Here is a 25,291-nt window from a genome sequence, read left to right as displayed (position 1 = left end):
TCATGGCTATTTCACAGACAACACATAAATTTGCCTACCATTAATTTGTAGAGGAGCTAGCCTCCTCCCCCATTTTTGACAGTAGGAAACCTATAATAGGTTTCATTCTGTCAACACTATCAACCCCAATGTATAGCAACTGGGCATAAACAAACTCTGAGGAGCTAAAATAGCACAGTGAGCTAGCTAAAGAACATATTCCCTTAACAAATGTAGTAGTGCAACATGAGGCCGCATGAATTCAAACTAAATCCCATTGCTTCCTGAATTCAGCCCTAAAAGCATTTGTACTATATATATGGCAGAGCCATTGTCTTTTAAAGAGAGGTCACATGTACCATTATACTATGGTCATTGAGTGCACAAAAACTTGCTTTTGCCAAAAAAAAAGGTAAGCAAAAACCTCTTTCTTTCCCTGCCCTGCCATTTCGTCTTTCAAATGTCGAAATGTCAAAACACATATTGCGCTGAGCCCTGCCAGGCTTCTAAATGTAGGAGTTCGGCCTTTAACCTATGCAGCTGTTCCATCTTGTATGCAAGGTTGTCATGCGGTGCTCCCAAGTCAAAGTGACCCTAGAGACCGAAGGCGAAACAGCAAAACCCACTCCAATCGTGTCTACCAGCAATTCAGAGGTAAGCTTAATAACTTCTGCCAGTTTTTGTACATAGTGATATTTGGAAGCAGTGTGCTGAGTGCTTGAGCAGTATAGATGTCAGCTATTAAGTCTATGCTTACATATGTGCATTTACTGGAGGATAAGGCAGTTTAAAAGCTGCTCTGACTGGAGAAATCTCATTTAAATAATGAATGTTACTCAATTTCGACTTTGATGTGTAGGGCACTTAAAAATGAATATCCTACAATGTTTTTGCATAATAGTCATCCCCAGAATGTCCTCTACATATCCCAGAGATGCGCCATCAGAAATATATAATGTATACCCTTATAAAAATAAGTTTTGTACGCCTGGATAAAGTGACATTTTCACATGTAATTGACCCCCTATTGCTGTATAGCACAGCTTAAATTCAATTTGGATGCTAGGAGGTAACAGCATCATGATTTAGGCATTATGAATAGTAAAAAAACGAATTTAATGCACCTATGTTAAATGACATTTTTAATATAATCATTGTAAGTCTGCGCCACTTTTATTAGGTAACATCAAAAACCACTCTTATCCTTATTTAAAAAGGCATTAACAAAAGAAATCCCTACTGTCAATCTGTCCTCTGTTTATCGAAGATAATGAAACTACATTTCTAACCTTTAAAACAGCAGTCTGAAATGCAGGATGTTTACTCCGAGTTTTTTAAAGGGTAGTAATTTCAGCTGTTTTCTGTGGCCGGAGTCTGAAATAGAAGAATTCGTGTTGACACAGCTGCCTGACAGGTAAAGGCGTCGAATTCACACGCCTTTCAAGTCAACCTTTCAAGCCAACACAACTCTGTCGTTCTGTATAATGTGAATGCCTTTGAATACCCTATACAAAAGGATAAATGCTGTGACATTTTGTATCTGAATGTAATCTATTGTAAAACACACAATTTCGGGGTTTTTTTCTTTTTTTTTTTTAGGCCTTTTATCCCCATATAAAGAATATGAAAAAGGAAACCTGATTTCCTTTAAGGGATCAAAGGCATACTTATACACTTCCAAAGAAACAGAACAGGATTTAGCTAGTGCGATATTTTAGAAAAATTCAGGTCACCTTTTTGCAGGGGCTACAAATCATAATGGTTCCATAATATCCAATCAGTATACCAAGCACAGAAAGCATAGACAAATTACAATAGCATATATAAATGAGCAGTGATGCGCAATTACTGAACCTACAGCTCAGAGTCGAATATTCTGGCCGGCTTAATTTGTCAGGCTTAAAATCAATAACTGATTTTCTTGCCTTACTTACCCCCATCTGACAGTAGGTCATCTTTATGATCACCAGCTGTCAGCTGAACTGACTGTGTCGCTTCTGACACACAGGTCATCTAAATTTTAACTTTCTAAAAGTAAAATTACTTATCTGATATTCCATGTTAGCTATGGGCCACAATTTTCACTGAGAAAATTATTTCTAAATTGGAAAATCGTTTTTATATAGGCATATAGCCCTTAAAATTTCAAGCAAGAGCATCATTTTACTTTTTGTCTAGGATTAATGCAACAGTTTTAAAAAAAATTAAAACAGTTTTCTATGGAAATTCTAACTGGTCTTGCACAAAATAGGGACAAGGAAGGCTCCTTGAGTTTCGTTCCTCAGCTGCCCTGTCTTATCAGAGAAGCTAAAAATAGCCCCTCAGCACAGAACCGGGCCACAGCGAGTACTCCTGGCCCCCACCTCTCTCCAAGGCTCTCCTGCTGCAAGCATTACACATTTTCATGTCAGAGAAGCTTTCTAAGCAGTGATTTCACCTCCTGGTTTACTCGCTCCTATTTCTAGCCCCCACCTTACAGGCTGCAAGGTCAAAATCTGCCTCGCACAGCCCTGAAGCTGTCAAAGACAAAAAGCCTTCCTAATTTTATCTAAACTGCAATAATTTGCCCTATGGAAAAATTTCTTTTGATATACAATTTCTTTTCAAGGGTCATAAGTTTATTTTCAATTCTCAGATTAGCAGGTTCAGCTTAAATTAGAACCTACAACCCTGTGGACCCAGCACATTGGCTCACTGAACCACCAAGAACACAAAGCTGCATAGGAACAATTTGAAAATTCGAAATACCCACAATTTTCTCAAGCTAAACTTTTAACCGGTCCCTAACTACTCTTCATTAATACTTTTGTACATTAAGGGTGTCATCAAATCACAGGGGCTGCTCTTTCTCTAGCTACACCCCTCTCAATTTCCTTTTGCGACTCATTGATGGTGATGAGACCAAATTAAATTTACTCCTTAACAATTTCACTTCTCAGAATTCTTTCACATATTCACAGTCATTCAATCACACGCTTTTTCCAGTGCTAGCAACATCCAAAACACAATTTACCACACCACAACATTTAAACACACATTTAACCCACAGATCAACGCTTAAGACAGAAACAAAAGACAGCCCACAGACTGTACTTAAACCAAACCATTTGTAAATACTAGTTGCAAGTCATATTCACTAGATTTGGCTGTCAGAACACCAGAAAAAAAACGCTCTGCATCTCATCACTTATGAATGTTACTAAGTGCACAGACCAGGATCCTTTTATGTACATTTTTAGTTCCTCGGGGTACTAGTCACCAAAGAAGAAATACTTTTATATACCTAAACCTAGTTAAGTATCCCCTCTAGGGGAGCCTGCTAATTATATACAAAAGAAATGGTACATCCAAGAAAGCAACACATTCATTCATTCACGTACTTTTTCTCCCACATTCGTACACAATCAAACATCTCTTGCCTAGTCTTTTGCTTAAACATACATTGTTCCACATACTCAATTTTCCGAAAATCAAATGACCCATACATAGGCCAAAGCAACTCAGGATCCTTACAAGTGTATTTATTCCATAATGCGCTGTACAATATAGAAGAAAGACCATACTTAATATATATATCCCTATTAGGCGTCCCCTCCGGGGGGGGGGGGGCGGTTGTGCTTCATCAAGTCTCAAATTGGTACCATTACAAAAGCAACACAGAAGTGTGCTAAAGACAGGCATGCCAAAAATAGTGCAGAATATGCAATATTATAATCAAAGTAGCACTTAAGGTACCTTTAGTACGATGTGCCGTTCAAATCAATTCAGTTAGAGAAAATTCTCCTCATTACCTGCCTATGTGAATTGCAAGTCACATATGTCAAAACAAACCAAGTTGGCCAACACAAAATATACCATACTCAAAGCCACAGTAAGCGTTACTAAACTACCTTACCAATCCCAGGCATCAAAACCAACAGCAAGCGCCGCAGAAGGACACTTACCAATCACTTGGTGTCCAGATTCATCCTGCCAAGTTCTAAAATCGACCAAATGGTCACAGCACGGCGAATCAACAGAAGAGATCTCAGTCGAGGACCGGCGCCACCTGGATGGTCAGATCAGAAAGAAAGGAAAAGCCGCCGTGGATGCCAAGACTCGGGTCTTATCGGGCAGTGATCACGTCCAGAGCGAGATTCCAATCCTTCGTCGCGACCAATCCTTCAGGCATCCGAGTTCTCGTTGAGCCCCGAGTTGAGGCGCCAATTGTAGAAAATAGGCCTCAGCTAGGCCTACCAATGCAAGGGGTTCTCCCTTCTCTGCACAGAGTCCTCAGACTATTAGAAAGAAGTTGGCACAGAAACTGGAATAGAAAATACAGAGTTTAATAAACCTCATGAGGTGGAACCACATTCACCCAGCACCCTGTGGTGCTGAATGAAGGTAGCACACTGAACAGAAGGGCCATGGTCCTTTTATACCCACGCAGGGGCTAAAAGAAGACGGTACAAGTATACTTGAGAGGAGTTATGCACATATACGGTCATATAGAAACTGCACAGTCGACAAGTGGGAGGAGTTAACAATTTGCTAACACTGGTAAACATATACTGACAGTTACAGACTACTAGCAGCTGCAAACTCAACTGGGCATGTGCAAAGGTAGAAGATACTAAATATAGTTTGTTTCTAGGCAGATTACAAGAGCAGTCAACACTAAGGGAGGACAAAGCACATGGTGAGCACATGGCAAACAAAATGGCTGCCAGAAATACAAAATGGATTCCACAAAATGTACAAGATAGCCTATAAATACCAGATGGATTCTGCTAACGCTAATTTAATCGCATCCAATTTACGACAACTCCACGTCCTCTAAAAACTGGGAGATCCTACACAAGTTGAAAATTAAGTACACACACAGTTCCTTACTCCTTTCTTGGACAGTCAGGCAACCACTGCAGGCCACTTCCCCCAGTTTCAGGGATAGCCTCTCCTAAGTTTCATCTGGTTCCTCTACCCAATAAAAGCTTCTTCTTGTTTCCTAAAGTGATCACCCCAAATGCCTTTTCCGATCCTAGAACACGGGAAGATCCTCCTCAAATGACCTATTGGTACAGCCTAGGCCCCCGACCTGATGTTCCCTAACGGAACCATCCAGGCCCTGAGACTGGGTTTCGGGCACCTGGAGACACGCAGTCCCACCCACTCCTTCTCAGCAGAGTCAGGACGTGAGCCCCTACACCGAGACCTAGCTGGGCCACTCTGAACCTCTTCCACCACGCTGGGCTGGAAGACACCTCAACCACTCCTTTTGGAATCACTCCCCAATGCAAGCTCCCTATCCCAGAGAACTCACACCCAATCAACCAGCAAGCTCCTTATTTCAGAGAACTTACACCAAAGTATTCAGCAAGCTCCTTATTTCAGAGAACTCACACCAAAGTATTCAGCAAGCTCCTTATTTCAGAGAACTCACACCATTCATCCACACACACACCCCCCAGACTGGTAAGACAGTTTCTACCGCACCTGATTTCTCAACCTGACCACCCCGTGACACAGGTACCATTACTCCAGGAACTGGGAATGGGACATTCACATTCATCCAGCGCATTACACATTCATCCCCACCCCTCCCAAGACTGGTAAGACAGTTTCTACCGCCCCTGATTTCTCAACCTGACCACCACGTGACACAGGTACCATTACACTGGGAATGGGGATACCTGCACTGGACACACATCTGCTGCCACCACTGGATCCCACCTTTACTGGTGAATCCAGAAACACATTTCCACAGAAATGACACTTAAAACAATTTAGAACAATAATCCCTTTCCATGTGACTATTTAAATGCAGAGTTTTGTAGTGCAGCCAGCTGTCGCTCTGGTACTGCGCAAACGCAAGTCCTAATCCCACCGCTGATCACCAATGTTAGAAATGGGATTTCTGGTTGGCTAGGGCTTGCGTCAAAGCCAGGCAGAAACCACCACTCTAGTCAGGGCAAGGAAGTTACACGCCAAAGATAACCCCTGCTCACCCCCTTGGTAGCTTGGCACGAGCAGTCAGGCTTATCCCGGAGGCAATGTGTAAAGCGTTTGCGCGCGCACCCAGCAACAACACCCTAGGCCCACCACAAAGGAAACTCCACACAAGGTTATATATAAAAATAGCCTTTGTATTATAATAAACACATTAGATGATAATCACATAATTTACACTGTGCCAACTGGCACTGGGCAGAATTTTACAAGGGACTATTTACACGGGACAGGGCCACGTGGACCACTGTCAGAATCAGCACAAATCCCCAATTGTACATGTAGAACCTATACTAACTGTAACACAAATTATCGCTGTAGAGCACAACCAGTAACTACTGGCGCAATAATGACTTCAGCATTATCACAAGAGAATCAGGTATAAAACCTATCCTGTATCCATCACGGGGGCATAAACACATTACGCAATTTCTCATAAGTCTTACGCATTAGACCTTACCTCCTAAGTATAATTACACTAGGGGCATCTATCACACAGGGAAGTATAATCTCCCTAACAGAAACCTAAACAGGTAAAACAACCTCCTAGGCATAAATCCTACCTAGAGGTATAAAACTCCGGGTGCGCAAAACATGCTACACACAGTACATTTCCTAACACCATAAGTATTAACACAGGGTGCGCACAACATACTACACACAGTACATTTCCTAACACCATAAGCATTAACGCAGGGTGCGCAAAACATACTACATACGGTACATTCCCTAACACCATAAGCATAAACACAGGGTGCGCAAAACATACTACACACAGTACATTTCCTAACACCATAAGCATTAAATCCCAATAGTACTTCAATCATATTAGGGTCCAGGTTGCGACAGAACCTAAATGTAGCAGCTGCCCACTACTTGCTGGGCAGCTGGGGACAAGAACAGGGCCTAAATGCTGCAGCTGGCACTAAGTGCTGCGCGGCTGTGGAAGGCCAAGGATGAGGAAATCACTGGGCCTCACGTTGGAGCCATCTGGCTCAGAAAACAACCATGTCCCCCATGGAGCGCACGGGCTCCTGAAATCAATCTGCGCCCTCGTTGGAGCCACACCAGGCTCTAAGAACACTTGAGCAAGCCTGGGCCCCTCTCGGCCCGTCTAAAACAATTATGGCCATCGTGGGGAAAAGCATGGGCCCCCCTGGGCCCTCTCGAAAATAAATGTGCCCCTCGTTGGAGTGGCGGAGGCTCTGAAACGGACATAGCCCTCGTTGGAGCGGCCCTCTGGCTGGTGGGGCCGCTCAAGATAGAAGCACTGGCATTAAACAACATGCCCCCCAAAGCGCTGGAGCCACACAGGGCTCTTACAGTCAGGAATGCCCCCGATGGAGCGGCCCTCTGCCATGTGGGGCCGCTCAGGCAGGAGGCACCGGCACTGGTGCCTCGGTCCCCCCCTTCCCCCCCAGCCCTCGTTACTCACCGCCTGGGGCGAAGGTAGGACTCTACTCCCCGCGCTGCCGCCTTCACCTGGGACCCGGGACTTTACCGATCGGCTCGCGGAGGCGGGGTAGGCTCCCGCCCTCCGTGGAGGACGCAGCCACACTCCACCACGCTTCACCCGGTCCCCCATCTCGGGACCGGGACTCACAAGACGGAGCCCTCGCAGCTCCTCTGAAGACTTCTCTTCCGGGGCCCGCAACTCTCTCGCCGCTTCCGCCCCAGCCGCTGGCCCCGCCCACGTCACAGGCAGACTTGCCTGACTTCCGGGTGGCCGCGGCTGGGCAGCGGCGGCGATTTCATTCGGCCACAACGAGTGGTAGGCTCCATCGAGGGGGAAGATAAATGTAGAAGCGGGGTGCACACCCACATTGGACTCCCATGAGCGGGGTGGGCACCCGCATTACTCATGAAACAAAAACGAAAACGCAGGGTGGGCACCTGCGCACCAAAAGCAACCAAATAAGCGGGGTGGGCTCCCGGAAGGCCGGCATCATGGGGGAATCCCTAGTCTGGGGATTCCCTCTCCCTCTCTCGGCAGCGCGACGCTGCACAGCCCCAGCTCCTCTCTCTGGGGGAATTAGAATAAAGCGCTCTCCAGGCACTATGTTCAGGACCAGTACAAAGTCCTTGATAGATCCAGGAAACAGAAACAAAAGGTCCCACAAAGTCCATCAGGCATCCAGGGGCTGGGCAGGGCCCAGGGAGGCAGGCCTTCCCCTGGGCCCCAGCATCAGCACGCCCCTGGTTGTTTCAAGTTAAGCACAAGAACATTTTACATGGGGTCACAGACCCTTTTTATACACAGGTTCCTTTGTCTCCAAAGGTGCAGGGAAGGGGCGAACCAGATGCAACTGGTTCCTGAGCACTTTGTTTTGCTCAGCCCCTCTCCCTATTCACAGAGCAGGCCAGGGTCATCAGTCGCACCACAGGGGGCGGAGCCAGCATTGTGTGGGGAAAGCCCAGCCCTATTCAGGTCCCAGGTGTACTCCTCCCACTCATCAACATGCAGCTCTCTCCACCCACCACTGGAGCAGACCCATCCTGACTCCTGGGGATTCCCTAGCCCATCACATGACCTCAGCCAGCCAATCGCCAGACAAGGCACTCATCTCACACTGCACACAGAAATGCCAACTTCCAGAAGTGGCACTTCCACACTAGGTACATTGACGCCACACACATCATCGCGCAGCATTTCATCACACGAGTTCGCACATACCAAACTCGGCCCTGCACTCCCCACGCATCAGGAACTAACATGGTCACTCAGATCCCCCATGCATTCCTATGGGAGGGCAGGTCAGTCTCACTCAACCATACACAGAGCGCACGCGCTTTCCACTGGGACACAGTGTGAAAGCGCCTAGAGGCCTAAAACCACTAGTACAACACAGCAAAAAGGCTAGGATAATGCAAAAAGTTCTAGGGGTGAACTTGCCAGAAGGCCCAAGTCCAACACGGTGGCTTTCTCAGCTGCCCATTACACCTGGGCAGAAATTGTAGAGGCTTCATTATCTAATAAGCAATGGCGCAGCTGGACTCACATTTTGTCAATATCATATCTCGTGTGTGATGTTAGGGGGCACCCAAAATGCACCTTATTTCTAAGTGAGAGCAGGTACTGCCCGCTCAGCCGCAACTATGTGGCAGCTGGGGGTAGCAGCAGTGTTTATACTCAGCACACAGGCCTTTGCAGCCGAACACTGGTGGGAGACTGCCTAGCAGCACACTCCTACCGACGGCCCATTCAAAGCTATGACCGATGTTCAGAAGTCAGTCGGGCAGCATTCCTGATTTCTGGGCAGACAAGCTTTAGTGGCATATAACATCCACAGCCATGTGATACGCCCACTAATGTATGCTGATAATACCCAAACGTAGACCCCCTGCAGCCAAAATGTGAACATTCATTTTCTCTTTCACTGCGCTGCCTCTGGGCTCCAGGCAGTCGTGGCCAGGTGCACGCGCCTGGGCCTGAGTCACTGTCCTGATGCCGCACACACCTCCGAATCCCACTACCTGCGGGACAGGTTTGACCTACGAGGTATTCATTCCTCGTGATTGTGCGACGAGCGCAGAGTGCGTGCCTGCTCGCCCCGTCCCCAGGTACGGCTCAGGCATCCTGCTCGGACGGATTCTTCCTTCTCCGGCTCGGGTGCGCCTCACCAGTGAGAGCAGCAGCCCAGGGGCGGCAGAGAGCCCCTCAGTGATGGCCGACCCCCTCCTGGTGCTGGGACTCATTGCCCTGTGTGGGCAGACTTGTCTGTGGTGTGGTGAGTAGCCTTATGTGGGCACCCTTGCGTATTGCTGAGTAATGTCACCTTGTAGGGAGCAGACTTTATTGCTGGGCATGCCTCCTTGTCGATTGTCGATGTGTCTCATAGCGGGAGCAGACGTGCTTATTATTCAGTGTCTCACCTTGTTGGTGCTGACTTGTTTTTGTTGCATATGTGGCCTTGTGGGGGCATATTTGTTAAGTGGCTGGGTAATGCCCCATCTTTAGTGTATGACCTGACATACCATTGGTTGCTTCAAATAGGCCGACCTTTATCACGTTGAGCAGTTTGCCTCGGGAGGGCAGACGCATCTGTGGCTGCATAGGTGGTTTTATGGGCACACACTTGCCTATCCTTAGGCGAGTGATCATATTAACTAACACAGGCTCGTCTGCTGCTGGGTAAGTCGCCGTCTGTGAGCAGACCTGTCTAGGGCTCGTTTACGCAAGTTGCTTTACGAGGGAGCACTTATCTACGGTTTGGTACGTCACCTTATCTATAGTTTGGTAAGTCTCTTTAGGTAGGCAGACTTGTCTTTGGGTGGATAATCCAGTCAGTCATAAACCTGCCATTTGTTGGCCACCAAGCACTGTCAGTAAATGTCCTTAATGCACCTGCCCTCGTGGTCTCCGGCTTTACTCCCTGCTGCCTCCTCGCTAGAGGCTGCAGCTTGGGACGGGGCCTCCGAGCCTTAGCAGCTGCAGAATAAAGCAGGGTTCAGTGGTGGCGCAAAGTTTCATGAGCGGTGGGTACTGCCATGAAAGGGAGGGCTACAAGTGACAATGTGTTAGCCGAAAATACGTTATTTTCTACCAATTCGCTCAAGTTTTGGGTGTTCATCTAAAGCTCTTCCGGGAGTCTGGTATTCTTCCCCCTGTTGAGACTATCAGCGATCACAAACAGGTTCACCTTCTGAAAAGAGCTTCATCTGGGAGGCTTCATTGAGAGACAACCCCAGTTACAGTGCCATGAATACAGCCGCGTTCACTACCGTGAAGAGAGATGGCTCTCTCGGCGAGGGGCTGCTGCGTGCAGGGTGTTGTCTAACGTGACGTTCTGCTGCATGTCCGTTGGCCTCAGTGAGGCTCTGCTGTACTTCGGTGTTTTGTCTGCGGCTGGGGCGCTTGCATCATTGCATGGTGTTCAGTCGGTGAGACTGGTGCGTGTAGGGTGTTCCTGTTAGTGATGCTCTGCTCTGTGTAGTGTTTTACAACAGGGAGGCTCTGCTGTACTTCGGTGTTTCCTCTGCGGCTGGGGCGCATGCATGGTGTTCAGTCGGTGAGACTGGTGCGTGTAGGGTGTTCCTGTTAGTGATGCTCTGCTCTGTGTAGTGTTTTACAAAAGGGAGACTCTGCTGTACTTCGGTGTTTCCTCTGCGGCTGGGGCGCATGCATGGTGTTCAGTCGGTGAGACTGGTGCGTGTAGGGTGTTCCTGTTAGTGATGCTCTGCTCTGTGTAGTGTTTTACAACAGGGAGGCTCTGCTGTACTTCGGTGTTTTCACTGCGGCTGGGGCGCATGCATGGTGTTCAGTCGGTGAGACTGGTGTGTGTGTAGGGCAGGGCACAAGTCCTAAAAAAAGAAGTGGGGGGACGCTGACGGCACGACAGGAAGTGACGTCACGAAAGGTGGCTTGCACCATCAGACTTATTGCCTCCCCTCGCTCACCCCTTAGATGGGATTGCTACAGAGCGCGAGAGCAGCATTCTGAATGAGCTTCGATCTCGCCCCAGAGAGGCCAAAGAGTGAATGTGTGGCTCCATTTGCTCCAGTTATCGAGCTCCCTGTAAGATAAGTGGGGGGACGCCGTCCACCCGCGTGGTACCCCGACTCGAGCCCTGGTGTAGGGTGTTCCTGTAAGTGATGCTCTGCTCTGTGTAGTGTTTCACAACAGGGAGGCTCTGCTGTACTTCGGTGTTTTCTCTGCGGCTGGGGCGCATGCATGGTATTCAGTCGGTGAGACTGGTGCGTGTAGGGTGTTCCTGTAAGTGATGCTCTGCTCTGTGTAGTGTTTTACAACAGGGAGGCTCTGCTGTACTTCGGTGTTTTCTCTGCAGCTGGGGCGCATGCATGGTGTTCAGTCGGTGAGACTGGTGCGTGTAGGGTGTTCCTGTAAGTGATGCTCTGCTCTGTGTAGTGTTTTACAACAGGGAGGCTCTGCTGTACTTCGGTTTTTCCTCTGCGGCTGGGGCGCATGCATGGTGTTCAGTCGGTGAGACTGGTGCGTGTAGGGTGTTCCTGTAAGTGATGCTCTGCTCTGTGTAGTGTTTTACAACAGGGAGGCTCTGCTGTACTTCGGTGTTTTCTCTGCAGCTGGGGCGCATGCATGGTGTTCAGTCGGTGAGACTGGTGCGTGTAGGGTGTGATGCTCTGCTCTGTGTAGTGTTTCACAACAGGGAGGCTCTGCTGTACTTCGGGGTTTTCTCTGCGGCTGGGGTGCATGCATGGTGTTCAGTCGGTGAGACTGGTGTGTGTAGGGTGTTCCTGTAAGTGAGGCTCTGCTCTGTGTAGTGTTTTACAACAGGGAGGCTCTGCTGTACTTCGGTGTTTTCTCTGCGGCTGGGGCGCATGCATGGTGTTCAGTCGGTGAGACTGGTGGGTGTAGGGTGTTCCTGTAAGTGATGCTCTGCTCTGTGTAGTGTTTTACAACAGGGAGGCTCTGCTGTACTTCGGTGTTTTCTCTGCGGCTGGGATGCATGCATGGTGTTCAGTCGGTGAGACTGGTGCGTGTAGGGTGTTCCTGTAAGTGATGTTCTGCTCTGTGTAGTGTTTTACAACAGGGAGGCTCTGCTGTACTTCGGTGTTTTCTCTGCGGCTAGGGCGCATGCATGGTGTTCAGTCGGTGAGACTGGTGCGTGTAGGGTGTTCCTGTAAGTGATGCTCTGCTCTGTGTAGTGTTTTACAACAGGGAGGCTCTGCTGTACTTCGGTGTTTTCTCTGCAGCTGGGGCGCATGCATGGTGTTCAGTCGGTGAGACTGGTGCATTTAGGGTGTTCGTGTTAGTGATGCTCTGCTCTGTGTAGTGTTTTACAACAGGGATGCTCTGCTGTACTTCAGTGTTTCCTCTGCGGCTGGGGCCCATGCATGGTGTTTAGTCGGTGAGACTGGTGCGTGTAGGGTGTTCCTGAAAGTGATGCTCTGCTCTGTGTAGTGTTTTACAACAGGGATGCTCTGCTGTACTTCAGTGTTTCCTCTGCAGCTGGGGCGCATGCATGGTGTTCAGTCGGTGAGACTGGTGCGTGTAGGGTGTGATGCTCTGCTCTGTGTAGTGTTTCACAACAGGGAGGCTCTGCTGTACTCCGGTGTTTTCTCTGCGGCTGGGGCGCATGCATGGTGTTCAGTCGGTGAGACTGGTGCGTGTAGGGTGTTCCTGTAAGTGATGCTCTGCTCTGTGTAGTGTTTTACAACAGGGAGGCTCTGCTGTACTTCGGTGTTTTCTCTGCGGCTGGGGCGCATGCATGGTGTTCAGTCGGTGAGACTGGTGCGTGTAGGGGTTTCCTGAAAGTGATGCTCTGCTCTGTGTAGTGTTTTACAACAGGGAGGCTCTGCTGTACTTCAGTGTTTTGTCTGCGGCTGGGGCGCATGCATGGTGTTCAGTCGGTGAGACTGGTGCGTGTAGGGTGTTCCTGTTAGTGATGCTCTGCTCTGTGTAGTGTTTTACAAAAGGGAGGCTCTGCTGTACTTCGGTGTTTTCTCTGCAGCTGGGGCGCATGCATGGTGTTCAGTCGGTGAGACTAGTGCGTGTAGGGTGTTCCTGTAAGTGATGCTCTGCTCTGTGTAGTGGTTTACAACAGGGAGGCTCTGCTGTACTTCGGTGTTTTCTCTGCGGCTGGGGCGCATGCATGGTGTTCAGTCGGTGAGACTGGTGCGTATAGGGTGTTCCTGTAAGTGATGCTCTGCTCTGTGTAGTGGTTTACAACAGGGAGGCTCTGCTGTACTTCGGTGTTTTCTCTGCAGCTGGGGCGCATGCATGGTGTTCAGTCGGTGAGACTGGTGCGTGTAGGGTGTTCCTGTAAGTGATGCTCTGCGTAGTGTTTTACAACAGGGAGACTCTGCTGTACTTCGGTGTTTTCTCTGCGGCTGGGACGCATGCATGGTGTTCAGTCGGTGAGACTGGTGCGTGTAGGGTGTTCCTGAAAGTGATGCTCTGCTCTGTGTAGTGTTTTACAACAGGGAGGCTCTGCTGTACTTCGGTGTTTTCTCTGCGGCTAGGGCGCATGCATGGTATTCAGTCGGTGAGACTGGTGCGTGTAGGGTGTTCCTGTAAGTGATGCTCTGTTCTGTGTAGTGTTTTACAACAGGGAGGCTCTGCTGTACTTCGGTGTTTTCTCTGCAGCTGGGGCGCATGCATGGTGTTCAGTCGGTGAGACTGGTGCGTGTAGGGTGTTCCTGTAAGTGATGCTCTGCTCTGTGTAGTGTTTTACAACAGGGAGGCTCTGCTGTACTTCGGTGTTTTCTCTGCAGCTGGGGCGCATGCATGGTGTTCAGTCGGTGAGACTGGTGCGTGTAGGGTGTGATGCTCTGCTCTGTGTAGTGTTTCACAACAGGGAGGCTCTGCTGTACTTCGGTGTTTTCTCTGCGGCTGGGGCGCATGCATGGTGTTCAGTCGGTGAGACTGGTGCGTGTAGGGTGTTCCTGTAAGTGATGCTCTGCTCTGTGTAGTGTTTTACAACAGGGAGGCTCTGCTGTACTTCGGTGTTTTCTCTGCGGCTGGGGCGCATGCATGGTGTTCAGTCGGTGAGACTGGTGCGTGTAGGGTGTTCCTGAAAGTGATGCTCTGCTCTGTGTAGTGTTTTACAACAGGGAGGCACTGCTGTACTTCGGTGTTTTGTCTGCGGCTGGGGCGCATGCATGGTGTTCAGTCGGTGAGACTGGTGCGTATAGGGTGTTCCTGTAAGTGATGCTCTGCTCTGTGTAGTGTTTTACAACAGGGAGGCTCTGCTGTACTTCGGTGTTTCCTCTGCGGCTGGGGCGCATGCATGGTGTTCAGTCGGTGAGACTGGTGCGTGTAGGGTGTTCCTGTTAGCGATGCTCTGCTCTGTGTAGTGTTTTAAAAAAGGGATGCTCTTCTGTACTTCGGTGTTTTCTCTGCAGCTGGGGCACATGCATGGTGTTCAGTCGGTGAGACTGGTGCGTGTAGGGTGTTCCTGTAAGTGATGCTCTGCTCTGTGTAGTGTTTTACAACAGGGAGGCTCTGCTGTACTTCGGTGTTTTCTCTGCAGCTGGGGCGCATGCATGGTGTTCAGTCGGTGAGACTGGTGCGTGTAGGGTGTTCCTGGAAGTGATGCTCTGCTCTGTGTAGTGATTTACAAAAGGGAGGCTCTGCTGTACTTCGGTTTTTTCTCTGCAGCTGGGGTGCATGCATGGTGTTCTGTCTGTGAGACTCTGATGCGTGTTCTTCCTGCCAGTGATGCACTGTCTGCTCTGAAGTGTCTACTGACAGCGAGGCCCTGCTTTGGGTACAGTGTTTTGTAACAGTGATGCTCTACTCTATGCACAGTGGTCCAGGCAGGCCCTGCTGGCAGACGCGCCTTTTCTCAGTGCCCCTTTTCTGTTTTCAGTGCTGTCAGTGTCTCACTTTTAAATGCACATTTTTTCATACAGTTCATTGCTCTTTGTGGCTGTTCTCAGTGAGGCGGAAGGGTTGTTCTTGTAGTGAGGTTCTTTTATACCCCCGCACAGTGTTCCCTTTCTGTGAGGGTTGGTGGTGTGCAGTTTCTTGTGGTATTGAGACTGATGGATGTCGAGTAGCCTTGTCCGTGGGGCTCTGTGTACAGACAGATGCTTCTCGTTTAGTGAGGATTTATTGTGTGTGTGTTTGCGCGCGCATGGGGGCCTTCTCTGGCAGTGAGCTCCAGTAGTTGGTCTGTTCTTGCTCGGCATCATTCAGATAGAGGTCTGTAGCCACTCCTGCGAGATCTGCTGCTGCGATTCCCCGCTTTTCCTACTCAAAGATAGCAGTGAGCTACACAACGCCCTGATTAGTCTCTTACAACATTATGCAGGGTGTAAAGATTGTAACCACCCGTACATGCTCTGGGGGACAGGGCCGTTTCTACGTATTTTGCCGCCCTAGGCGAGAATTGAAAAATGGCGCCCCCTCCCTTTTATTACTATCACCCTCTCCCCCGGTCATCCAGGCTAGAAGAATTAATGCATTAGATATTCCCAAACTCATGTTTTTTGCCGCCCTAGAAAGCCGCCTAGTCTTGCCTAATGGTAGAAACGGCCCTTCTGGGGGACAACCGCGAGGGCCTGGCCAGGTGGCAGGGCGCTCCCCTCTGCAGACTTCGGTCAGCTCTCCACCCCTGCTGAGCCCTGCGTCCCATCTCAGCAGCAGCGTTGAAAGGAGAGGTGCGGGCTGCCCCGCAGCGTGCCCATATAACCTTCAAGGAGCTATGATGGAGAGCGAGCGATAATGTGGCATGTGTGGGGGGGTGTGTTTTAAGTGTGGGGTTTGACAACACAGCTGAGACCAATTGCTTGCTTGGTGTGGGATTTGAGTTTGTCCCTTTCAACCATTGGCTCTCTTCGACCAGCCTTTTTCAGTCATTAGCTTAAGACTACTTTGTCATTCATGTCTTGGCTCAGACTAGTGTAGAAACAATTTCTCGCCTATTCCATGGGCTGTCTGAATGTATTCTTTACACCTCCACTCAAGCACTAGTATTAAACTGCATGGTGACAGTTTTACATTTATCGCACTTTCTTTCCGCACAGGTCTTTAAGTGGGATAAAAAAAAAGTGTGTGTGGGGGGAGGGGTGGGTCTCAACGGTGAGTGGCTTATAACGCGTAAGGTAAAAATATGTGCTTGGCATAGTGCGCCGCCTGACTGGCATTTTGCTTCTTCTGTGATTGAGTCCAGATATATAATACAATACGAAAGATTACCTACAACAAGCTAGGCGACTCTCTTTGAAGTTATCTCAAAGGTTGTGAAGGGTGGTACTGCTGCAGAGTTAAGATTTTTTTTTCACCCCGAGGGTGATGGTAAAAATAGAGAGCCTGATAGAGACCCGGTTCGACACATGCTTTTTAGAACTGCCGGTGCTCAGCACCGGCAAGACCGGGCCCACTTACAGCCCTGTTTCCGCATCAGCTGGGTCCCTCGTTATTGTTTAGCTCGAATGTGCTAACCCTGCATGCATTAGCATGTTAAGCCCATACCGAGCAGCTTTGCCACTGCTTGTTTATTGGCGCGTTGACTGTGCACTAAAAGATGCACTGCCAAAATAAAGCATGGTCAAACTGTTAATTCTTTTAACCTCGAGATCAGTATTAACATTTCCTTCCTGGGATTGCAAATTGAAAGCATGTGGCCACCTGACAATAGGAACACTCTTAGTGGGGAATCGGGGAGTGCCTTTGCTCCAGTATGTGGCAGCTTCCTTTACTGTTTATTTGTAAAGCCAATAGGGGAAATGTGCGGTGTTAGTTGGAGAACATTAAGCTTGTTGTGCAAAGAAAATCCCATGATAAAGCAACATCTTAAGATACAAGAATTGTAAACCTGGAAGGTAGGTCCCCTCCTCTGAAAAAGATGCATTAGTAAAGTTATGATGTGCCCTCAAAGAAAAGTGTTATGAAAAGGAATCAGAACATGTAGTTTGCCTTGTAAGTTTTCAACTTAAAAGACATATATGCCAAAATAGTGCATGGAATATACTTTTGAAAAAGAGCCCTCAATGTGGTTGCATAATTAAGAAATCTTAGGTCCACCACATGTTCCATTCCAGCAACATGTTAGCAGGACAGCAAAGGAAAACAAATGAACATGAAAAGAAGATTAGTGACCAGCACTTTTTGTTCGTGATGAGCCAAGGCATCACTTTCTAAATAAGAAGCCATAAATTATCTGTTAAAATCAAATAACAACCTCTCGCCCTCAATTACAAGATATGTCATGTCACCTTATAAGTCTAGGAAAAGGACTACTTATTGCCCCAACACTAAAACCTAATGTGTAACCATCCACAAATTGCCATGGCCTTCATGGACAACCCATTCAATCAACATCACATCTTAAAAACACGTGAAAGCAATTTGCTAAAGAAGACTTACTCAAAGTCCATCTCTCTCTCGTTACTTTTCTGTACTTTTCTGAAGAATTGATGAGATGCGGTCTTCCACCCAACTTACGTATGTGGCTTGGCTTAAAAAGATGCATCAGCTGTGTATGGAGATAATGTGCAAAGTGTGATGGCAGCAAAGATTTTACAAGTTAAATATAACAAGTGCACATACATTTTTCTCTGCGTGATCCATACATGGTTTAACAGTTCAGATTTTTTGTTTATCTTCTCTACGTTTTGATGTAATATCGGCCTAGTGGTTAACCCCCTAATCTCTTTATTCTGTAACATACCAGGTAAATCCAATAGGTTATTGCCATATATTTTTTGTAACCAAAAAGAGGGACCAGGAGTGCTTGTAGGTCCAGTATACCTGCTCCTTTTAGGATGAAGTATTTCGACAAGGAGTATGCAGTTTGTAGGACTTGGCCTTTTTGGCTAAAGTTCGCTAAACTTTTTGTTCTCCCCCTAGACCATTTTCCTGACATAGAGTTGCCAATTTAGATGCTATGAGTACTTTGCCACTGCTGATCAGTGTCAAAGTACAAGGGTTCCTTATGCAAAGTACAATGGTAATTGGTTGGCCATGATTGGTATGTTTGCCTTACTAGTAAACGTCCCTAGTGATGGGCACTGTGTGTGCAAGGGCTAGTAATGCAAAGGTGCGCAGAGAATGGAACTCAGGCCTTCAGTGTAGGCCCTGCGTGCTTAGTTAGCTTGTTGTCCTGACAAGTACAACCACTTGTCAGGCCTTACTTTCCCTTTAGCATACACAGGAAGCACCCCTGTGGTAGGTTCGGGGTAACCCCTGGGCAGGGTGCAGTGTAGGTAAAAGGCAGGACATATACTGAGGTGTGTGTTATGTCCTGACAGTGAAAAACACTCCATTCCGTTTTTCACTGGTGAAAAGCCATCTGCCCATAGGACAGAATGGGGGAGGCTGGGTGTTGTGTTCGTTAGTAGTTTTGAATGGCAAAATGGACAGGTCGAGTCTGCAAAGACTTTGACCTCTTTCGTGCTCAAGAAGAACCTCTGCCAAGGAAGAAGTTGCTGAAGAGACTGCTGGATAGGACTGACCCTTGCTTCGTGATCTGAGGCTGGCCTGCAGTTTGTAGCTTTTACTAAGGAAGAGACTGAAGGAACATTGCAGTGGGTGGTGTCCCCCCTTCTTGAACAGGACTGTGCTTTGTGCTGTGTCCTGAACCCCAAAGGCCCGAGGTGAGCTGGCTCCCTGTTTGGAAACACGGGCACATAAAAGTTTCCGGAGAAGTCCCAAGCAACGCAGTGTACGCGTGCTTTTGCAGCTTGAGACCCTTGGAAGTTGTGCCTTGAGATCGTGGGCAAACAGGAGTAAACTGAGTCTCGGGCACGCAGGGTGCATGTCGTGGTGCAAGCCAAGGCTTGGTGAAGAGCGCCTGGTCGTTGTGTGCACCTGGAGAAGAAATGAGACTCAGACGCGTAGAGTGCGTGTCGTGGTGCAAGCCAAGGCGTTGGTGAAGAGCGCCTGGTCGTTGTGTGCGCCGGGAGAAGAGGTGAGACTCGGACGCGCAGAGTGCATGTCGTGGTGCAAGCCGAGGCATTGGTGAAGAGTGCCTGGTCATCATGTGCACCGGGAGTAGAGGTGAGACTCGGACATGCAGGGTGCGTGTCGTGGTGCAAGCCGAGGCGTTGATGAAGAGCAACTGGTCATCGTGTGCTCCAGAGAAGAGGCGAGTCTCGGACGCGCAGAGTGCGTGTCGCGGTGTCCACTGAGACCGCCGGAAGGAGGGTCAGGTAATTGGGCCCTCGGAGTGAAACAGTAGCGGCACGGACCGGCAGCCCCGGAGGAGTGGAACCGCCGGCCCGAGCTCGCCGTGCCCATTGACGGAGTTCTGGATCAAGGCCCAAGTCGCTGAAGGAGGAGAGGAGAGTGGGGTAGCGCCCCCCCATGTAACGTGATCACCACCTGGGGTGGGGTGCGGGCTCGGGGGGGAAACTCTCTCGGCCTCTCGCTTTTGTCAGCTGCTCGAGCCTGTTGCTTCGGCTCAGATCGAGGCCCCTGCTGGCCCAAGGAGGGGTAGTACTGGGGCCGGAGTGAGAAGCGGTACTTTTGTGTCATCATTGATCCGTGTTGGGGGCAACTGTTAATGGAGCACCTAGACTGTCGTATTACACTTTACAAAATTGCTGCTAACGAACTATTGAACTGTCGTATGAAGCCTGACCTTATTTTTGCCAGACGAACTACGTGCTGGGTGCGATACGCACTGCGTTATTTTTCCCTTGCAGAGTACATGATTGCAACGTGGCGCATTGCGTTGTTTTTTCATTGCACAGTACATGAATGTAGCGTGATGCATTGCTTTGTTTCTTCCTTGCACAGGGCATGCTTGTAGTGATACACATTGCATTATTCCTTCTATTGCACAATACAGGAGTATATCATTACTCATTGCAGTATTTAATTTCTTTTGCAACGTGTGTGATTATAGCAATACGACCTGCCTAACCTTTTGGAAACGGTTAGAAGTAAGCTTAACTGTTGGTTAGAAGCGGTAGTTGAGATTAGAACCTACCAATCCACCGGAAGGAATACTACCCATTATTATATGTTGGTTTTGTATCGTGTGGTCATATAGTATATCATCTTATATAAAGATTATACATGTTTTATAAAACTCGTGTAGAGTCCATTTGTGGTGACATCATTGGGTTGCTGTGAGTGTGGTTGCACATACTGTACACTCGTGCCTTGGAGATACGCCTGGCTGCTCGTGCCAAGCTACTAAGGGGGTGAGCAGGGCTATCTCAGACGGTGTCCTTACTTAGCCTAATGTCGAAATGAACTGTCCGGATCTCGCACCTGGCAACAGCGGTGTGGGACAGGGACTCCCTCCTCCAGCATTTGGTGGCGGCGTTAAGGGACAAGGACCCCCACTTCCAACACAGTTCCCTTTAGTGAAAAGAGAGAAAATTCATGAACTAGGGATTCGGATTGGGGGGTCTGATTCCTCAGCAGCAAAAGCCCTCACACACCCATATGGGTGTCATGCTCCTCGTTGGGCCGGCTCTACAATGACCGATGGGCACCCGCAAGGGGTCTTTTTGCCAGAGATCTTTTATTCCAATGCCGTATGTGAAGTGTGGGTTTGGGGCTACTTGTGTAGATTGGTGTAAAAAATATCTTTGCGTGCAAATTGCGTATTAAAATAGACTAAAGGGATTTTAATAGGCAAATCCACTTGTCTAATTAAAAACGTGGTGGCTATTAAAATAGACAATGATCTGTGATTGCTCAGAGGGTCAGTATGTTTCTTGCCGTTTGAAAGTCGCTAATGATCTTTTGGCAATTCGTGAGGACCAATTTTCCTTAATCTACACAGTGGCTGGAATCTGAGGTGGTTTAATTCCAAAGATTACAAATCACAAATTACCTAGATTGGTATAGATAGATGCCTTCATGTAATGGTTTCTAAAAACCAACCTGTAATGGAGATTAAAATCATAAATCAAGCCACCTGCATAGCACCAAGTAGCCGGAGACATAGTGTCATTGTGGTGCCGCATGCATAACACTGGGCAACATGCCACTATTGGTGTAAGTGCACTTTGCACTGTGCAAAACAAACCAAACATTTGGACACATCTTGAACGAACAAGGGACAGACTAGTAGGTAATCACAAACACATAGATTTCAGACACTGGGTCACAATGGGAAAATTCATCCAATTTAGGTAGCTTTAATACCTTCTCGAGCGTGAGCAGAGTTAACACTGACTTAGAGTGCTGGAATACAGAAATAAGGGCATGTTATTGTGTGAGCACAGCATAGTAGAGGTTCAAAGGTGGACTCTTTCGGTGGAACATGTAAAGATAACTTTGTGGCAGTACTTACAGAATCGTAGTGTAGAATCCGCAAGACGACCTAACCAATCTCGGCTGCCTCAAAAGTGGAGGAGCAAGCGGGAGGACCATCTTAAATACCATTACCCCATGAGTGATAACTTTCAGGTGGAGGTTTCTGTGTAACACAGTATAACTAGACCGTATATATTGTCTGTGATTATATGGAAATACAGGCGCCATCTTGTCGTGATGGTGGCTGCTCAGAAGTTGATGCAGATCTTCGTAATAAGTGGCAAAGAAAGGTATGTATTGAGGTCCTACCTTTTGAGATCCTCCAAAAAGGACACGGGTGATAGCCCGAAGAGTACTTGCAGGAGCTTGCTGTAGGTGCATCAGAGTAAACATACCTGTCCGCCATCTTAGATTGTAATGGCCCTGGAGGTCCCTACGGAAAGAGAGATGGTGCGTAACCTGGGCACCCAGGAGGTCAAGGGTGCAACCTTTGAATAGGAGAGGATGTGGCCTAACGGCTAGAGTGGTCAACCTCGAAGCTGGGGAAGAGGGTTCGAGTCTCGGCTGGGATGTTCAACATTCTGAGATTCTGGGCAAATCACTTAATCTCCCTGTGCCTAACAAAATGAATGTGTCTCTGTAACGCAACTGGTGCTCATGTAAAGTGCTTATTATCTTCGGTTCGAGTATGTGCTATATAAAACTACCCCCCAAAGAAACGAATCAATGTGACAGAAATTGCAATTAAAGCTAGGTATTGAAGCTACACAGACTCTTATAGAGGTACTGCTAATTAACTAATCATGGATGGTCACATGTATCGGCAAACATATTGAGCACCAGGTTGTGCGATATAGAATGGCCTGAATACTGTGCCAAAATACATGCCCTGGGTAAAAGCTGCTTAGTAAGCCTCTAGACACAGCGAAGGTCAAAAAAGGCCTGCCCCGTCAGAAGGCAGAACTAAATGATATAAAGTCATATTAATACTGGAACAGGTTACACTTCATTCTGTAGGTGCCAAAGTGGCAGTCTGATTTTCGGTGTCAGCTTGTTATATGGGTTATACACCTGTGGACATCTAGAGGTGTAAATCCCTATACAAAGGTGTGGGCAAAAGGCTCAGTATTTTTCATAAGATGCGAAATTTGTCTTTTTCATGAGAAGTCAGATATGTGTAAATGGAGGCAGTATCTCTATTCTTACTGACGAGAATAAAATAGAAGAGTGAAGAGGTCAGATGAGGGTAAATTATATATGTAGGTGTCCATACAAAATTCATGGAGGTGAGCTAGGAAAGCTCAGTTGTTAATTTCACTCCATGGAATGTCGTAATTTAGCCCACTCACGTGTCAACAGATGGAATATCCAACTTTATTCCATCCTAAATAGAGTGTTTTTGTTGATACGTGGATCTGCTTCCAAAACAGTTCACCCGTACATCGTCAGGCGAAAGCCCTTCAGTCAGAAAGTGTGTTCTCAGTTTGGTACTGATTATTTTGTAGCGTATGCTGCTGCGATGTTCCATGATTCTCACTTTGACCGCTCTTGTGGTATTGCAGGGGCATGTCACTATGTATATGCAATTTTTAGAGTTACAGTTGGTATGTGTTATCCATGTCCAATTACGAGTGCTGTCCTGTCTGACCTCCTTCGTAGGTTCCATAAAGGCACAGACTGCATATGACGCACAGAGGAAATGGCCTCTCACAAGGGGTATATCTCATAGAGGTCATTGTTCTGATCTCATTGGTTTGAGTGGCCTCATATGTACAAGCATGTCTTTCAGATTTCAAGTGCAGTTAAAGTCAAATCGGGATGGTGGAAGTGAAAGGTTGCCTATTTGCAGGATCGCCCAATGTTTCCAAATAATTTTCCATAGTTTTTTGGAATCAGATTTGTAAGTATTGACACAATTCAATACATTCTCATGTGGCCTTGTGCGGGGATTCCCTATTATTATTTCTGGCTCGATTTTTTGCTGTTCTCACACAATGGGGAGGTTGATGAGGTCTTGTGTTGTACTGCAATTGCATTGTAGCTGCAAAAACTGCCTGTAGGGGAGATTATCCCTAAGTGATTTTGTGTGGTGACTGCCATACAAGAGAAGGCTGTTAGTGTCAGTTGGTTTCTTGTAAGTGGTTGTCTGTCATCTGTCATTAACATAATAGATCATCAGGTCAAGGAAAGGAAGTCCTTTGACAGATGTTTTTGGAAAATCGTAAGTAAGGGTTTTGAGTGTTCATCCAGTTGCAAAAGTTCTCACAAGTAATCCATTCTCCTTTCCAGATCATAAGGATGTCATGAATGTACCTGCGCCAAAGAGGGAAGTTGGCACTGTAAGGATTGGTGTTGCAGAAAATCTTTTCCCTCTCAAAGGCAGCCATAAAAAGGCATGCTAGACTTGGGGCAAATGTACTCCCCATGGAAGTCCCCTGAGTCTGGTGGTACAGTTGCTCACCATATTGGAAAAGGTTCTCTTTAAGCACCTGAGTTGCACACTCCATAATGAAACTCACATGGGTAGATGACGTCCACTCCTGTGAGGGTCCTCTCTACCACCTCCATGGTTGCACCCTGGGAGATATTGGTGTAGAGTGCCTCTACATTGAGGGTAACCAAAGATCTATCTGATGTGTCATTAGTCTCCTCAATGAGATTCAAGACAACTCTAGTGTCCTGCAGAAATGATGGTGTTTTTTTGACCAACGGTTGTTAGAAATGGTCACAAAATGTTGACAATGGCTCCAGAAGAGAGCCAATCCCTAAAAAAAATGGCCTTCCTGGTGGGAGCTGCACTTTCTGATGAATTTGTGGGTGATTGTAAAAGTATGGGATCCTGGATTGTTTGTTCACCAAAAAGTCTGCTTCGTTCTGGCATGCCTTCAAATGGTAATATGGGCAAATATCATGTATGGAAACCCGAAATTTTCCCATATTACCATTTAAATTCATTTGGAGATTAACAGTGAAATTGTATGATGCTGTTTAAATGCATCATTGACAAGGTAATACCAGGTATCAACACACAAACATTATGCCTGATTTACACCAACAATATGTGGGTGAACAATGCAGAGGCAAACAAGCATTGGCACTGCCAGTAGGTCATACCTTTCACAAATGAAAGTGAGTTGTATTGCTGGGTGATAAGTGTCATGTCCATGATGATAGTGACATGAGGTATGTTAGTGACGTGAAAAGTGTGAGTTATATAAATAGAGATGTGAATAATGTTAACAAGGTGATCAGTGTGAGTATGGAGTGCAAGGTATGATACATGTCACTTACGTAAGTGAAACATTTAATATGAGTAATAATTGGTGTGATTTCTGCAATTGGTGTTAGTGATGTCATATGAGTAGTGCCACCATGTGAGCGATATCTATAGTATTCATTGTGTGAGTAGTGTCATTTGATTCATTGGTACCCTCTCACAATCTACATCACAAACTCTGTACACTCGGGAGCACCCACGGTCCCATGCCCCCACCACATCTTCAACCTCAGTAGCAAGACAATTGGCGTAGAACTCAAGAAAGTCCTGAGCACCTCCATCACCACAGCCTCCTTCCCTGAGGACTGCAAACAGGCTGTCACAAGACCCCACCACCACCAAAACCAACTTTAACAGATCTATGATGAATTTCGCCGATTGGATGAAGGACACCTGTATTAAGCTCAACT

At 47.4% G+C, this 25,291-nt stretch overlaps 1 protein-coding gene across 1 annotated transcript in view; it reads left to right on the top strand.

Moving 5' to 3' along the window:
- The first annotated feature begins 9,537 nt into the window (after positions 1-9,537).
- LOC146866832 (disintegrin and metalloproteinase domain-containing protein 9-like) overlaps positions 9,538-25,291 on the top strand; it is a 762,935-nt gene continuing 747,181 nt past the window's right edge. The window contains exon 1 of the mRNA XM_085601842.1: positions 9,538-9,692. Coding sequence (XP_085457968.1) covers positions 9,629-9,692 — 64 coding nt within the window. The 5' untranslated portion in view covers positions 9,538-9,628. The remainder of the gene's footprint in view (positions 9,693-25,291) is intronic.

This window comes from Triturus cristatus, chromosome 1_2 (assembly GCF_964204655.1).
Source record: "Triturus cristatus chromosome 1_2, aTriCri1.1, whole genome shotgun sequence".
NCBI lineage: Eukaryota > Metazoa > Chordata > Amphibia > Caudata > Salamandridae > Triturus > Triturus cristatus.
The sequence above is the reverse complement of the archived record's forward strand: the minus strand, read 5'-3'. Positions and strand labels throughout refer to the sequence as shown.